Genomic DNA, 17,876 nt, shown 5'->3' with positions numbered 1-17,876 from the left:
CAATATTGCAAAACTTTCATTTCCTTAGCAATAAAGGAAAATTCAGGAGTTCCCGTTGTGGCTTAGTAGTTAACAAATCTGACGCAGGTTTGATCCCTGGCCTTGCACAGTGGGTTAAGGATCTGATGTTGCCATGAGCTGTGGTGTAAGTTGCAGACTGGCTTGGATCTGTGTTGCTGTGGCTGTGGTGTAGGTCAGCATCTACAGCACTGATTCGACCCCTAGCCTCAGAACTCATATGCAGAGGGTGCAGCCCTAAAAAGCAAAAAAAAAAAAAAAAAGCAAAAAAAAACAAAATATGGGAAAATAAGGGGTGGGAAGATACAGACCTGAAGGGAATTTCTCCTTTTGTGTTTTACTCACGGTTCCTTGAGCTGGGTGTTCTCAAATTATTTAAATTGTGACATATGTTTTCGTTAAAATAGCGTCAAGGAGAAGATCGGAAGGGAATGTGTGTGTGTATAGCATGATACAAATCTTGATATATTCCATAATTGGTTGGATTTTCAATAGGATGTTGCCAGAATCGTTCAAAGTAAACATAATCTGTTCAAAGTAAGCATAGCATGGATGCATGCCATTGAAAGTGTTGTTGTGTGTGGTGGAGGGACCCTTTGCTAATGTTGTTGCTGAAACTTGACCTCTGTCCACTGTTTCCAAATAGAAACATGGAGACAGAGTTTGGGATGAAGGAAAAAAAATAGCTTTACTCCTTGACCAGGCAAAGGAAATCACAGCAGGTTAAACCCTAAAGACTGTGCCCCCCCCATTCTTCCACACACCCCCATCCCACCCTATCCTCCCCACCCCCGCTTGGGAGAGAACAGGAGGTGGTTTTATAGTTTGGAGTGGAAAATAGGGCCACAGATAAGGATCAGAGTAGAGAGAGGCAAGATTTCCTTCTTCTTCAGTGTTGGTGTTTAGTGGCCCAGGGAGAGACTGGTTCCGTGGTCCTCCTCTGTGGTTTATTTGTTGGGGGTTTAGTTCTACAGAAGAGCTCAAAGATATTGTTATATATATTCCTTGGGGAGGAACCAGGACTCAGCCCCAAGGCTGCACTATTGTTTCTTCATGTTCCTCCCTTTTTTCTGTCTCCCCTCCCTTCCCTGTTTAGCAATTGTTTGAACTTGCCCTTTGGAACTCAGGGAAAGTCATGGAGCCTGAAGCTTATTTCCTAAAAACAAGAAATGGGGGACATAGAAAGGCTTGTGCCCAGGAGCCCCACAGAGCCCTGCTCGGTGTCATCCTCCATATATGGACAAATGATTGATTATGCACATGGAGCATGCTCTAGTCCACAGGACTCTGCACTGTGGCAGGGAGACCACCTTCAAAGTCCTTTGACCAGATGTCCTCCCTCTTTTCCAGCATCCATCGCGTCTACCTGCAATGATCCAGGGATGCCTCAAAACGGCACCCGCTATGGCGACAGCAGAGAGCCTGGGGACACCATTACCTTCCAGTGCGACCCTGGGTACCAGCTTCAAGGGCAAGCCAAGATCACCTGTGTGCAGCTGAATAACCGGTTCTTTTGGCAGCCAGACCCTCCAACATGCATAGGTAGTATGCAACAGAAAACAGAAATTTTATGTTTGGGAAGCAATGAATGTTATTGAAATTGCCCTGTGAATGTATGATTTCTTCAGAAATAATTCTCAAGAGTTTCTTACATGCCTCTGGTTCCCTGAGATTATATTGAGATTTTATTATAAACCTTTAAACTTTATTTTATTAGGTGAAATAAAGGAGGTAGTTTACTTAATGTACAGTAATTGACATTTATCTAACATTTTCTATCCTTAACAAATCTTGCAAAAATAGAGATTAAATTACTGTAATTTAAAATTCTGAGTGTCTTAAAATTCATAACCCTAACATTATTGTTCTCATTTTTAATATAGACACATGCCCTTAGGCAAAACCTACTCAATAAAAAGTATGTTTTCTTTTTAGATGATTTTTTATAATAACAGTACATTTTTAATACAATCCTAAAAACTAGAAGTTATACTGCTTATGTCAAAATAAAGGTAAATGGAGAGATTTCATTCTGAAATTTACTAGAATTTTATAGTTTGACCTTATTTTTAAAAAAGCAGGAGTTCCCGTCATGGCGCAGTGAAAATGAATCTGACTAGGAACCATGAGGTTTCGGGTTCGATACCTAGCCTCGCTCAGTGGGTTAAAGATCCCATGTTGCCGTGAGCTGTGGTGTGGGTTGCAGATGAGCCTTGGCTCTGGCGTTGCTGTGGCTGTGGTGTAGGCTGGCAGCTGTAGCTCGGATTAGACCCCTAGCCTGGGAACCTCCATATGCCTCAGATGTGGCCCTAAAAGACAAAACAAATAAATAAATAGCAATTGTTGTTGCAAACTTATTTTGAAAAACCACTATCCAAGATAGTCTATCACAAATATGTTTCTAAGGCAGTATGTATTTTTATATAAAATAGTAATTACATGTAGATTGTCCCTTCATTTAATTAAACATTTTACCATAAATACCTATTTGTGGTATTTCATCTTCATTTTTTAAAGAAACTTTATTAAACTTTATTATTTTAATGAACCATCACAGTATAATTTGTACTTCCTTATAATGTGTTTGAAAAATACAAAATTGAATTAATCTGCAAAGAGAGGAAATGATAATGAAATGATATGCACATAGTTAATGGGCCATTTTGTATCCAGTGACCTTGAGGGAATTTTGTGCTTTAAAATGATTTTTACTGTCATATGCACAGCAGTGGAGGAATTCTCGGTGGTCCTGTGGAGCTATAATACGCAACTCTTAACCTATTACAGAGTGTTTGCAGTTTTCTGAAGACAGATGAGAATTGATAACTCTGCATATTAGCATGTTCAGCCTTGTCAGAGAGCCGCCATGTTTATTTAACATTTTGAGCTGCATTTACACTTCATGACTCTTATGAGCACTGTCATGAATTTTATTTCAAGCTGAGTCATCAGGGGCTGTGCCAGATTCCTACATGTTTCCTTTTTAAAGTGGAGCAATTACCTATAAATGCAACCATTATTTCAAACCATTGGTCTATTTTTAAATTAGGAAAGGCATTTTTTCCCCCCAATTTGCGTGAATTTAAGCTCCTGAAGGATTATGTTAAAAAACAATACAACTACCAGTTAATCTCTTGAATGTAATTTCTTTGTTGATAATCAAACACTTTGTTGTAAAATCTGACCACCTTCCCACCTAATCTATAATCTCTTTTTGGTTCATCTCTTAGTTACCTAATTTTTATCAGCAGCTAGATTAACCAGTTCTCAGCAAAGAAAATAGGCCTCCAAGCACTTGATCTGTCTTGAATATCAGCTCCAAAAGATAAGCTAAAATCATTTGCAGGCAAATGAATATCAGTTATGTTGGCAACCAGAACAACCCACACATAGGTCTCTTGTAACACAAAAATAGAAAGTATATACTTGGGAGTAAGTGAGCATTATCTTTTCCTTACATTGTAAATATTTTATTCCCCCAGAAATGAGATTATGCCTCTTTAAAGATACCTGTGTCTTGTCTTAGTGCTCATTTAAATTCTGTTCTGCGGATGAGATTTTTTTGAAGATACTTTACATTTATTTATGTATTTATTGCTTTTTCTTATTAAACATATGTTTTTGCAGAAGTTTTATAAGGTACAGTTAAGAAAAAAAAAGACAGGAAGAAAAAAACTTCTCATCTTTGTACCTGAAGGCAACTACTATAAACATAAACATGTATAAGTAAGCTTCATAATTATTGTATGTATATATAATCTATACTTTTTTTTTTTAGGACCACACCACCCGCGGCATACGGAGGGTCCCAGACTAGGGGTCAGATCGGAGCTGTAACTCTTGGCCTACACCACAGCCATAGGAACTCGGGATCCGAGTTGCATCTGCAACCTACACCACAGTTCACTGCAAAGCCAGATCCTTAACCCACTGAGCGAGGCCTGGAATCAAACCCTCATTCTCATGGATACTAGTTGGCTTTGTTAACCACTGAGCCACAGAAGGAACTCCTTAAAATGTTTTTATTTTTTTTTTTTTGTCTCTTTAGGGCCATACCCACGGCATATGGAGGTTCCCAGGCTAGGGGTCGAATCAGAGCTGTAGCTGCCAGCCTACACTACAGCTATAGCAACGCAGGATCTGAACCATGTCTTCGACCTAGACCACAGCTCACGGCAATGTCAGATCCTCAAACCACTGAGTGAGGCCAGGGATGGAATCCGCATCCTCATGGATACTAGTTGGGTTCCTTAACCACTGAGCCACAATGGGAACTCCCCTTTAAATGTTTTTAAATGACAGTTCTGCATGATTATTTTATAAATTACACTTTTTACTTTCCAGTACACGATGACTATCTTTTTGTGTTATTTTGTATTTTTTATGCCTGCACAGTATCTCTCTATTTGGATCAATATTGACCAATATAGATTCCACTAATCCCTTCTTATTGCAGAGTTAGGTGTTTCAGCCTTTTCTCTACTACAAAGACTGCTGAAATGAACACTATTACAAAACACATTCATGATTATTTATGAAGGACATATTTCTACAAAATTACATATTTCTAGAGTTTTCAAAACATCTTTCAAGACTTTTTTCAGAAAATTGCATCAATTTATATCACCGTCAGTTATGCGTAATTATTTTCCTTGACTCAGAAAAAAAACACTGTATTTCTTAACTTCATAACTTAATATGGGCGTGAAGTGAAGATTCCCTGGTATTTTTTCTTCATTTTTTAAATTACTCAGTGAATTTTATTACATTTATAGTTGTACAACAACCATCACAACCTAATTTATGGCATTGCTATCCCAAACCCTCAGCCCATCCATCCACCTCCCAACCTGTCTTCTTTGGAAACCATGAGTTTTTCAAAGTCTGTGAGTCAGTATCTGTTCTGCAAAGAAGTTCATTGTGTCCTTTTTTTTAGATTCCACGTGCAAGTGATAGCATATGATGTTGGTGTCTCACTGTCTGACTTCATTTAGCATGAAGATTCCTTGGTGTTTTAATTGGCATTTTAAATTAATAGTGAGGTTGAACTGTTTTCAATTTCATATTCTTATTTGCCCCTTAAATTTGCACTTTCCTGTTTGCCTGGATCATTTCCTTTTTATTTATTCTTAGTATAAGTTTCCTTCCTATTTGCTGTTCTTTCTTTCTCTCTCTGCCTTTTATAAAATCTCTTAATCTCTCACTTGTTTGTATGTTACTCGTATTTTCACCACCTTGTCATTTGCTGCCAATCCTGTGGTTTGCTTGGAGGCCTCAATTTTTCTCATCTCAATTTTTCTCATTCAGAAGGCAACTCTTTCTGAAATTTTCAACTGAGTCTTAGAAGTCTGATCTCCAGACTAGAAGACACTCTCTGCTTTCTGAGTCAAGTGCCTCTTGAGTATCTCCACAGTTTCCATTTTCTCATGTGACCCTCAATATGCAATACCTTTTGTCCAAGTTCAAATTCAAAAGAGCTCTGAAAAGCAGAAATGCCTTCCAAGTTTGCAGAAACTCATTTTGGTGGCAACACTCTGTCCTGATCTACAGGGTAGCTGTTCTGAGGCTATCCATCTTGTTTAACAGCATGAACATTGAAATGTTTACTGTGGAAATACTGCTGTGTCTAGTTACAGAGCCCTACTGCAGCCTTTAATGATGAAGGTGTTACCAGACCTGTGAGGAGGGGGCAACCCTAAGGGTTTCTGATAAGGGGCTGGGGTTGCTATGAGTTTGTGGACTTTGTCTCTATGTCCCTTCCCTCTGGAGAATTCCCAGAATCTGAACTGCACCTCATGCTAAATTCTAACCCTATCCAAGTTATTTTTGTAGGCTTTCAAATTAAAACCTGATGAAGCTAAAATGAAGAATTCCCCACCCAAAGGCAGAACCGACACAGCAAGACGGTCCTACTTCATTACACTCTAAGCCTTCAAATGACCTCATTTGAAAATGCCTCCTGGGACCAGGAGGACCTTTGTTTCTTTTAAATTAATATTTGGATCTCGTTGCTGAACCCCTCCTGCTGGTGGTACCCTCACATCCAGTGCCCCAAATCTATCACGTTTCTTCTTTTAAAACCTACATGCAGTAGCATCTCTCAGGCCCACAGGTACCTCTTCCCAACTCAGCACCACTCCTTCCTTTGTCCACGCTTCGTGCGCTCCTGGCTGTCGGCATCCACTCCATTCTGGGGAAGCTGCGTCCTGTGAGAGCTGCTTAGACCATTGTTTCCACATCCTTTCTGAAAATAAAACTGCTTACTAGGGGAAACATGGTTTTCATCATTTTTGAGAAAATTACATCATCTTGCTCTTGCGAGTACATCTGTAAGAATTTATTAGAAATATTTCCTGCAATATTATTCAGAGTTCGCCTTTGATTTAATGAGATTGAAGTTATAACAAAAAGTCTTGGGATATTTTTTCTTAGGGAAAGTTAAGTTTTCAGGAATGTTTGAGTAAAGACACATCAGTCTCAGAAAATTATACAGCATGTCCTTTCATCTTACTTACAAAAAAGTCTTTGTGTGTGTTTATAAAATAACAATCAGGATATTTCCTTTTCTGCTTATTTTCCCCCTAAATATGTATATGATCAATGAAGTAAAAAAGATATGCAGTTTAGAGGGAAGAGTATAATTTAATCAGGGTTTTTTTTTTTTCTTTTAAGAACAACTTGGTGATAGACCAAAGTATTTGATATGAAAGACCTTAAAACTACCATATTAAGGCATGTGTCTAAAATTAGTATATGGTGTGAATTCGTCAGTGTTTTAATACCTTCCAACTGCATGGAAGCTTTAACAGAAATCTCATCTAATAATGAAGCAGTCCCAAACATCTTCAGGTTCAAAAACGGAGCCTGTCTTGCCTGTTACCAACAACAACCTACGTAACTGTTGCCTTATTGATATCAATGAAAACACATGTGATGAAAAACTAATGACTGCAGAAACAAACTAAATTCATTATTATCATCTAAAATGCTTCTCCCTGATAATACCAAACTAAGCAGTGTGATAAAACGATATATTTTGGGGTTAATATTCCTGCTCAGCCTCTCCTTGGTTATCTGTTAGTTTTGTCATTTTGAACTGTGAGACACTATCCCAAACCCTAGTGTATCACGACTATGAGAAATACGTGACAATCATTCATTCATTCAACACACACATTCATTCATTCATAAACATTTCCTGCATACATATTAGGATCAGAAACTTCAGGGATACAAGAGTGACAGAAGGTCGGTGGTTGTTTTACCACTGAAGTGAACTTTCTAGAATAAGAAAGAAATAACCAAAGAATTGACATGACCATTAAATGATGTTCATGGGGATTTTTTTTCCTATCCAAGTTTTTTTCCTTTTTAACATGTATGTGTATAGTGTGCATTACGGGTGTGCAGGGAATTCAATATATCTGTTCAGTTTAACTGGGTAAGTTTAAAGTTAAAGGAAGTCAATTTCCTTTGTCAGCAGTTGGAAAATCCTCCCTAAAAATGGAGTGGGACATTGTATAAAATTTGTTAAGGATCATATACAACATATGCAGACCTCCCGGGTCATCTGGGTCATTGTTTCATTAACCCAGCACGCAGTCTCTTGGGTGAACCTATTCTGTCTCATCTCACACTAACCAGCATCATTCTTTCTCCCAAACCGCCCTTGCCTGGGACAGCGGCATGTGGAGGGAACCTGACAGGCCCGGCCGGCGTCATCCTGTCGCCCAACTACCCACAGCCGTACCCACCAGGGAGGGAGTGTGACTGGAGGGTAAAAGTGAACCCGGACTTCGTCATCGCCTTGATATTCAAAAGGTGCCACCTCTCGGATACCTCTTTGTGGTAGGACTGTAAATGCCACCCCTGAGATGCTTCGTTTATGCTTCAGAGTCTCCAGTTCTATGGCCGGGGAGGCCCAGGTCTTGTGTCTGTAAGGCTGCAAATTCTGCTTTTCAGCTCTCTATTTGTGTTAGGACACACATGATGTGGCAAGAATTACTTTTACATACTGTCTTGTACACAGTGGGTTCCACATGAAGGGACTTAATTTACAGACTATTCAAGGAAAGTAACAACAACATGACAGACGTAAATATACTTAATATGATTTCTCTTCAGTGTCTCATATTTCTCAAAATGCTTGAGAGCTAATTCATTTCCACGGTGTGTCTTGTCTGACATTCCCAAAGGTAGCACGGCTGTTATCATTAGGATAGCCATGATTTGATGGAACTCTGAAAAAAAAAGTTTCCCAGACCAGCTTGCTGTATACTCTGAATTAATAGCCATTAGTCTTTTAAAAAAATGCCGACTTCTTTCTGCTAAACTAGATGAGAAAAGTTCAAATCATAATATCGTATGATTATACTATAAATTATACAGAACCATCATATTATTATCTGGTATACAATGGGTACATTTTTCCAAATCCCAAGATCTATACTAAATTCACATTTTGATTTTTGAACTAAATGATGATATATTCTATATATGCCCTATTGATCTCTTGGCTCCGCAAGGCAGAATGGTATAATTACATTTATTTATCTGTCAATTGAACAAGTTTCCTTTTGAGATGTTTACATCAATATTCCGGTCCTGGTTGTGATTATCTTCTTTCACTTTCTCCTCCTGATGAGATCTGAGTCAGTGTAATTTTAAACCTCTGTGATCCTGAATTTTAAGTAGTTTGATAAGCCATCATTTCCTGAATTTTCTCACGCTGCTATAAATTTACCAAATGATGAATGCTTTATTATGCCACTCGGCTATTATACAAAAGCTGTAAAAGTTTGCTGGTTATATTTTTGGATATCTTTATGGTTTTTGTTCCTACTGAATTCTTGTAGTGCCTCCCTTCAAGCCAGAGGACACCTCTGCTACCAGGAGGTTAAAAGTAAATTAACAATGAAAAGCCTTTCAGAGAACACAGAGGCTAATTTGCAGGAGTTTCCCACCTCCCTCTGTGTCACAGTGGCTCATTATCAAGGTTTATCTGATAGACTATAAGGCACTTTTACACAAGAAGTGTTTTCATTTAATTTGACTCCCCCGCCCCCCGAAAAAAAGGTTGACCTAGAGAATCTCCAAGTTTTCTTCCGACTGTTAAGAGTTTGGAATCATTAGCTGACCATATGTCACTTGTGACATCTTCTAAGATGAGGCCATTGGGCATGTGCTCAGGTGAGAGTTTTGCTGGGACCTTAGTCCTGGATCCACCTAGTAGATGGAGGGGAACCAGAAGTACTGGCTGGGACATGCGTGCTCAGTGAGCCAAGCACAGGGACTGTGGTTGACATGGCTGCCCAGCAGGCCCTGTTTAAAGACTGCAACGAGTCAGTCAGGTGTGCTTTAATGAGGGATGGGCCCCATGGGTTCCGGCATTACTCACAATAAAGACAAACAGTGATTTGACCTGGAGCACGTGGGAGCTCCAAGGTCCCCCTGGAACTTAGGGGCCTTTGGGGAGGAGAGTTTTATTTATCACTCACTCTGTAGACCTGGGGTGATACCACTTACAGGTTGGAACTCACTTTGGATTTGGTTTAAAAGTGTGGCTGGACTGTGGGCTATGAGTGGACTTGTAGATCTGTGCAGCTAGCTGGGGTGGAAATAAGGCAGGACTTAACAAACAGAACCATCACTAATTCTAAGTGTGGCTTCTGACTCCCAAGCGTATGAGATGGCCCATCCAAGAGGAAAGGTTTGTTTGTGCTGGAACAAACTTCCAGTGCCTGGAAATAATCTACCATAATAATTGGTTACGCCCATTATGGAGGGAGCAGCATGACCAGACTCTCATAACATCCTTGCAAGCTAGTCCAAACAAACTTGTTACTACAGTCAAATTCTGTTGGGTTGATGCAGGTCCCGCTGGCCTCTTTATTCACTCCTTAGTCACACCAATCTTTCACTTCCTCATTTCTGTCTTCAGGGAATTTGTCAAGTAGAAAAGCTCTGAAACCTCTTAGCAGTCCCTTAAATAAACCTATTCAGGACTTCACTTGGGAGTGGGGGCACCTTGATATGAAAAGGGGCAACACCATGCTGCTGCCAACATTGGTGCCCCCCCCCCCATTGCATTCAGAACACAGGGGCAGCTCCAGGGTGAGACCATGCAGATGCGAGTGTCATATTGACACTGGTGGTTGCCCCCCACACCTCCCTGGCCTGCCCCCACTTTTGCGTTCAGAACAGAGGGGCAGCTCCAGGAGAGACCTTGGGTTCATGTTTTATCATTTGAGTCCAGATAGACAAGAACCACTTAAACAACAGCCTGGGTTGGTGATTATAAAAACTCCTGATTCTCTCCAGCCTTGCATTTAAATATGCTGCCAGTGGAAAGGAGAGCAAGTGGAAGTCGCACAGAGTGGGTCCACGTGAAAGACCCCAGGGGCCCTGATTCAGGGATGAGGGATGGGTGGAGGGCCAGTCAGAATGTATCCCATGAATACCTCTGAGAATATGTTTATTCTGATCCCACTGAGACCTTAGACATCTGAACCAGGTTCAGTCTTTTACTTGAGAATACATATGTTTTTAAACTTCCCGGATGCTCTCTGTTCTTCCCATCATAAATGGCAGAGATACGTAAAACTGCATCACATCTGAGAGCTTTGGACTTTAATTGTTAGACTTCAGGAATTATTAAGGTATTACCATTAGAGGAGAGAGAAAGGCAGGGAAATAGAGCGAGGGAAAGGGGAAGAGCCAGAGGGAGGAAGGAAGAGAGGGAGAGAAAAAGTACAATATCCAATAACATGAAAGAGTTGACTTCCCCACACCTTGGACCATCGTAGATGCTGCTAATATTGGCCAAATTACCTGAGCAAGTAGGGGCCGTTATAATTTTATAAGTAAAAACAAACAAAAATATTTTTAAGCATCATCAGTAACACCAAGGATATATATTTTTAAACCAAAAATAGTCACATAAAAGTCAGATAGCAGTGGGACTTCATCCCTTCTGAACCTACTTCTTTCCAACTGTGTTTCATTACAAGCAACTTGGTTACACGAAAAAAGATACTATGTTAAAAGGATTCATTTTCTTTTAGACATCTTCAAAGTGGTACTGTATTGATGATGGTTGTTGTGTAAAATACTAATTATATGTTATAATTAGTATCTGTTGTATTTATTGACATTTTGAATATTATTATATTTAACTTTTAGAGTGTCCTAATTTTTAAAGATTATTATATAAAAGCAAATAAAGTCACTGCATGCCCTCAGAGGCTTTATAATTGGAAGATAAGAGAAACACATATGAGGTACGTAACCTAATTAATATTCTTGTCTTTTAGTTTCAACATGGAGCCCAGCTATGACTTCCTGCATATCTATGAAGGAGAAGATTCCAACAGCCCCCTGATTGGAAGTTTCCAGGGCTCTCAAGCTCCAGAAAGAATTGAGAGTAGTGGAAATAGTCTTTTTCTGGCGTTTCGAAGTGATGCCTCTGTGGGCTTGTCGGGGTTCGCCATTGAATTTAAAGGTACGATAATCAGCCTAGCTTGTGAGGAATGTAATTTGTATCAGGATTGCCTTAATTGTAAGTGTTTATTTATACATTCTTGCCTATTTGTTTATGTATTTATTTATTTTTATTAAAGTATACTTGATTAACAATATTCCTTCAATTTCTGCTATACAGCAAAGTGACCCAGTCATACTTATACATTCTTTTGTCTTTTTTCATATCTCTTCCATCATGTTCTAACCAACGAGGCTGAATATAGTTCCCTGTGCTGGACAGTAGGACCTCATTGCTTATCCATTCTAAATGTAATAGTTTGCATCTACTAACCCCAAACTCCCAGTCCATCCCACTCCCTCCCCTTTCCCCCAGCAACCACAGTCTGCTCTCCATGCCCATGATCTGTCTGTTTTGTAGGTAAGATCATTTGTGCCATATATATTTAATTACACCTATTATAAATGATATCAAATGGTTTTGTCTTACTCCTTCTAACTTATTTCACTTAGTATGAGAATCTCTAGTTGCATCCATGCTACTGCAAATGGCATTATTTTGTCCTTTTTTGGAGGCTGAGTAGTATTCCACCGTTTATATATACTACATCTTCTTAATCCATTCATCTGTCGATGGATGTTTAGGTTGTTCCATATCTTGACTACTGTGAATAGTGCTGCAGTGAACATAGGGGTCTGTGTATCTTTTGAATGAATGTTTTTTCCTGGATATATACACAGGAGTGGGATTGCTGGATCATATGGTAGTTCTCTATTTTCTCATGTACCTCCGTACTGTTTTCCATAGCGGTTATACCGATTTACATTCCCACCAATAGTGTAGGAGTATTCCCCTTTCTCCACACCCTCTCCAGCATTTCTTATTTATTGATTTGTTAATGATGGCCACTCTTTTTTTTTTTTTTTTGTCTTTTTTTTGTCTCTTTTTAGGGCCACAACTGAGGCATATGGAGTTTCCCAGGCTAGGGGTCGAATTGGAGCTGTAGCTGCTGGCTACTAGTCAGATTCATTTTCCCATAAGCCACAGTGGGAACTCCTAATGATGGCCATTCTTTCTTTTTTTTTAATTTTTTTAGTTCCTTGCTTTTTAGGACTGCACCCATGGCATATGGAGGTTCCCAGACTAGGTGTCCAACTGGAGCTGTAGCTGCCAGCCTACACCACAGCCACAGCAACACAGGATCTGAGCCATGTCTGTGACCTACACCACAGCTCATGGCAACACCAGATCCCCAACCCATTGAGTGAGGCCAGGGATCGAATCCACAACCGCATGATTCCTAGTCAGATATGTTTCTGCTGCGCCAGGACGGGAACTCCATGATGGCCATTCTGACCAGTGTGAGGTGGTTGTGCCAGTGTCATTGTAGTTTTGATTTGCATTTCTCTAAGAATTAGTGATGTTGAGCGTTTTTTCATGTGTTGCCTATGTGTTTACTGCATAAAATGCTTACATCTTTCTCATCTGTCTGGGAAAGAGGGTCAGTCCTTCCAGTGGAAAAGAAATTTCTGACATGCACTTCTACCTTCGCTGAAAGGAAAGAAAGTGGGGAGGGGGGTTCACCTTTCCAAACTCATGGCTACTTAAAGATAAATTATGACTTGTGCAATGAATAATTTGAGTATTTAAAAATTATTTTAAGATGTGTCTATCTCGTTTCTTTAGAATGACTAAATTTAAGTACATCAAATTGCTTAGTGTTATCTCTGTATTTCAACATGCAAAATACCCATGGCTCCTTCCCTGTCCTGACCCCTGTGGCACTGGTTTCATGGGGAACCCTGAACCTGGTCAGAGCTTTCTTCTTTGGTCATCAGCTAAGTGTCTCCTACTTCCTTTGGGGTACACCACCCCCTGTCATCAGCATCCAGAGAGCACAAACAGACTCACAAACAAAACCCATGCCAACCTAAGCATTCTACTATTGGGTACATACACTTTTTCAAATCAATTTCTCCTGTGAACAAGGAAAATAAGGGTATATTGCAAAGAATCAGAGAAAAGGACTTATCAAAAATATTAATTCACACTAACGACTACTTTATAAAAATAATATTCTGCAAAAATAACCAAATCCCTGTACTGTACACCTGAAACTAATATAATATTGTAAACCAACTGTTTCAATGGAAAAGGTAGACTATATTTGTCATCATCTTGTGTTCCCGGGGCATCCCAGGGTTTGAGAGTTGCTGGATGAGGGCCCGGATGCAGGATGCGGTGGAGCAAGCCTCCCAGGTGATTGGGGCAGGGCCGCCTCTTCGGTCAGTTCCCTGGTGACCAGGAGAGCCTTCTGAGTGGGTACTATAGCACTCATGTTTTAAAAGTTCTCCAATGGAGCCTGAGGAAAAAAAAATATCCCCAGAAGACAAGGACAGACACAGTAATAGGATAGCACCCAGCACTTACAAGGTCCTGTATGGCTGGGGAAGTGGGGAGCAGACCCAGCTCTTGAGCAAGACCCAAAGGAGCTATGGGTGGTCCTGCCCAGGGACCTCAGGGGCCCGTGGATGTCAGCCCATGGCCCAGCAAAGGAGTTCCCGCAGACAGACAGGAGCTGGGCAGAACACACCATGTGATGAAGTCATCTCCTTAGAAAATGTGACAAATTATACACTAAGAAAGTGCTGTGATTTATCACCAAACACCCTGAACTGACAACTGAGTAAATGGAACCAAAAGATTAGATGCAGTTCATTTGGAGAAATGAAGAAAAACTGGCCGTCAGAGGTCTAAATTAGCAACACAGAGCAGAAAACCGTGAGTGGTATTTAACTAAACAGTAAACTAGAGCAAAAGAGATTTATCACAAAAAATGATCAATGGGCTGATGAGACAACAGGCATGTGTTTTTTTCTCCATCATTTTGTGGAAGAAGACTCTGCACTAGACTAATGCTTGTGTTTATCAGATGCTGTGTGCTTTCTGCTGGGTGATAGCAAACAACAGTCAATGGGACTGTGCCCACAGCTTTATTGATTTGTTCCTCATTTGCTTACAATAAATGATCTGTGTTCTATGTGGGATGTAAGGCAGCTGTAAAGAATTATCAAATTGTCACCTACTTGAAATTTTTAAATCAGTTTTCAGTAGAGTGGTTGGAGACTGTTGGTTTCAACACAACACACAACACTTGCTGTGAGACTCAAACCACAGCTAAAGGAGAAGACCTGTGGAGAGGCTGCCACCATTTGTGTATCTGTATGTTTGATATGTATAATTAATATATTATGTATGATACATGGTACATAAGATAATATATGCTGTGTGATATATGATAATCGCTATATTACATGTGATACATGCGGTAATATAACATATAATTCACAAGATAATATTTATTTATTTATTTGCTTTTTTTTAGGGCCTCACGCCCAGCATATGGAGGTTCCCAGGCTAGGGGTCAATTGGAGCTACAGCTGTCAGCCTACACCACAGCCACAGCAACATCAGATCCGAGCCGTGTCTTCCTTCTACACCACAGCTTGTGGCAATGCCAGGCCCTTAACCCACTGAGCGAGGCCAGGGATCGAACCTGCAACCTTATGGTTCCTAATTGGTTTCTTTTCCGCCACGACGGGAACTCCGCAAAATAATATTATGTATTTATGTTGCACTTTAACCAGAGTATTTACATAAAATATTCTAATAGCTCTTTATAATAGATTAGGTCAGCCATTGCCAAAGAGATCTCTGGCTGATGCTAATACATAGATCATTAAAATTATAATGAGAAATACTAATAAATACAGTTGACAGGCCTCTTTTCCTTTCTACAGGATGTCCCAAATTCATGCTTTTTCCCTCTTCCACTGTATAAGATCCATACCTAAGAGGATGTAGGGTGCAGTTTTCAAGGCTCCTGTCATCATTACTCTTTTCTGGCACACCTGTCACAGTCTCCCAGGAGGGTCCTTTTCCTAAAACCACTTTGTCGATTTACTCACTGGTAGGAGGCAGACAACTAGTAAGGAAAAATGTTTAAAAGGGAACATAATCCACATTGATCATAGCCCAAAAGGGTAAAATGCAGTCTTCCATTTATACTTTCCAGAGATCTTTTATGTGTATGATTAACATGGTGGGGGGTGAAGCGGGAGATGATCAAGCCACGTGGAAGGAACTATTATTTTATCCACTCAGGCTATCCCTGAGCCTGTATCATTATCCATAACCCCATCAATGTGTGGACGTTCGCACACACATGCACACACGCACACCCCAATAGCATATTCTTAACTTTAAGCCAAAAAATGAAGGAAAACATTTCAACATAACATCTATATTGATCACTTGAAAATGTAAAATTCAATTTTAGAGGCTTCTGATGTTGTGAGGGACTTTGTTGATGATGTGAAGAATGATGATAATCACAAACAGCATTCAAATGCTGGAATTACAACAGAAGGATAAGAGAGATAGTTATATTTTATATACATATATATATATCCAATATATGAGATATTTGGAAGGCCTGCTGAAATAAGACATTCACAACATTAAGGCTACCAAAACACAAGTGGAATTAACCACTTAGCTGCAAGACTGAGAGAAAAAAAGAAGACACGTTTGTATTTTTATTTTGGAAAAGATAGATTTTTAGCAAATGCTTTCCTTAGTGGCCGCATAGTTGAACAGACCTCTGCAGTGTGTTTTTGTTATTTGACTTTTCTTGAGCTTGAGATTTTCAAAATGTAAAACAGGGCCACAGATAATCCTTACGTTGCAGAGGTTGGTAAAGACGAGATTAAAACTTACAGTGTCCCCAGCTCAGTGCCTGACACATAGTGTGCCCTCAAACCCTTTGAACATTTATTGCATTTAGACCAGACTGTGTCAGGTAATTATGACATCCCAGACACAGAGCTGCCCTTATGGATCAGGAAGTGTGCTTTCTGGCTAAGTTGATCGCTCACTGACGCGGGAGAGTAGTCTTCCGTGACGATCCTCCAGTCTAGCTACTCTTCCCAGTGTAAGCGAGCACGCTTCACTTAGGTGAATTAAACCAATCTTCTTTCGTGAACCCAATTCTCCCATCTCTTCCTAAAATGCGCTGTGATTTCATATGACCATGACTTAAGCACAAGAGTCAGGAAATCAACCTTAACAGCAATTCTGTAGTCAATGGTGGTTTGAAAAATAAGAGATATGGAGTTCCTGCTCTGGAGCAGTAGAAAAAAATCTGACTAGTATCCATGAGGCTGTGGGTTTGATCCGTGGCCTTGCTCAGTGGGTTATGGATCCGGCATTGCTGTGAGCTGTGGTGTGGTTTGCAGACATGGCTCAGATCCTACATTGCTGTGGCTGTGGTATAGGCTGGCAGCTGTAGCTCTGATTCAACTCCTAGCCTGGGAACTTTCATATGCTATAGGTGTGACCCTAAAAAGAAAAAAAAAGAAAAATAAGAAATATAATGTCATTGAAAAGAGTTTTCTTTTCCTGTTTCCTAGAATATTTAATTATTAACTTGAACATTCATTAACAACTTGGTAATTACTCAATCATGTATTTTGTGAGCATTTATGATATGCTGGGCACTATTCTAGGTACTAAAAATAATGAACAACCACCAATGATCACAAAACAATCAAATCCCTGTCCTCATGGAGTTTATGTTCATTTCTGCCACAGAGAAACCACGGGAGGCCTGTTTTGACCCTGGGAATATAATGAACGGGACAAGGATTGGGACAGACTTCAAACTCGGCTCAACCGTCACTTACCAGTGTGACTCTGGCTACAAGATTGCTGACCCATCGTCCATCACCTGTGTGATCGGAGCCGATGGGAAACCCGCCTGGAACCGGGTCCTGCCCTCCTGCAACGGTGTGTATGAAAGCAGGGTCTCCTCAGTGACAGTTCTGCTCTGGAACCCAGACTCCACTTTTGAAGATGGTTTGCTCTAGAGTCCTGTATCCCTCTCCTCAGGGTGGGGAGCCCGCAGCAGGAGCTGGGATAAGAGCTCAACCTTCCTTGACCGTTGAACTTACCTGGTAGTTTAGCCATTGTCTGGGTTTCTGGGAGCAGTGATGCTTTCCTGTCACTTAGATAGTCTGGCATTTCTAACTTCTGTTTGGATGTGTAAGAGGTGCAAAGGAAGGGTCTCTGGGTGTGCTCTTTTTCTGTCTCTGCCCTTGTCTCTTTCACCGTATCTCTCTCTGCTTCTGCCTCTCTCTTTACCTACATATACATATATTACATATATAAGGATGTGTCATTTTCCCCTAGTACCAATAGTCTGTAATTCCTTGTATGGACATTCAGTGACCAAAAGCTTCAGGAACAGACAACAGTGACCTGTTGTGATAGGGGTCTGGTCGCAGGTGCCCGGGGTGGGGGGTGTGCTAATGGGACAGAC

At 40.3% G+C, this 17,876-nt stretch overlaps 1 protein-coding gene across 1 annotated transcript in view; it reads left to right on the top strand.

Annotated features, from left to right (window-relative positions):
- The window catches only part of CSMD1 (CUB and Sushi multiple domains 1), a 1,882,041-nt gene that overhangs the window by 1,640,153 nt on the left and 224,012 nt on the right, over positions 1 to 17,876 (top strand). The window contains 4 exon segments of the mRNA XM_021075826.1: positions 1,369 to 1,560; positions 7,701 to 7,839; positions 11,331 to 11,518; positions 17,150 to 17,344. Of these exon segments, the coding sequence (XP_020931485.1) occupies positions 1,369 to 1,560; positions 7,701 to 7,839; positions 11,331 to 11,518; positions 17,150 to 17,344 (714 nt within the window).

The sequence above is a fragment of the Sus scrofa genome, chromosome 15 (genome assembly GCF_000003025.6).
Source record: "Sus scrofa isolate TJ Tabasco breed Duroc chromosome 15, Sscrofa11.1, whole genome shotgun sequence".
Taxonomy (NCBI): Eukaryota; Metazoa; Chordata; class Mammalia; order Artiodactyla; family Suidae; genus Sus; species Sus scrofa.
The sequence above is the reverse complement of the archived record's forward strand: the minus strand, read 5'-3'. Positions and strand labels throughout refer to the sequence as shown.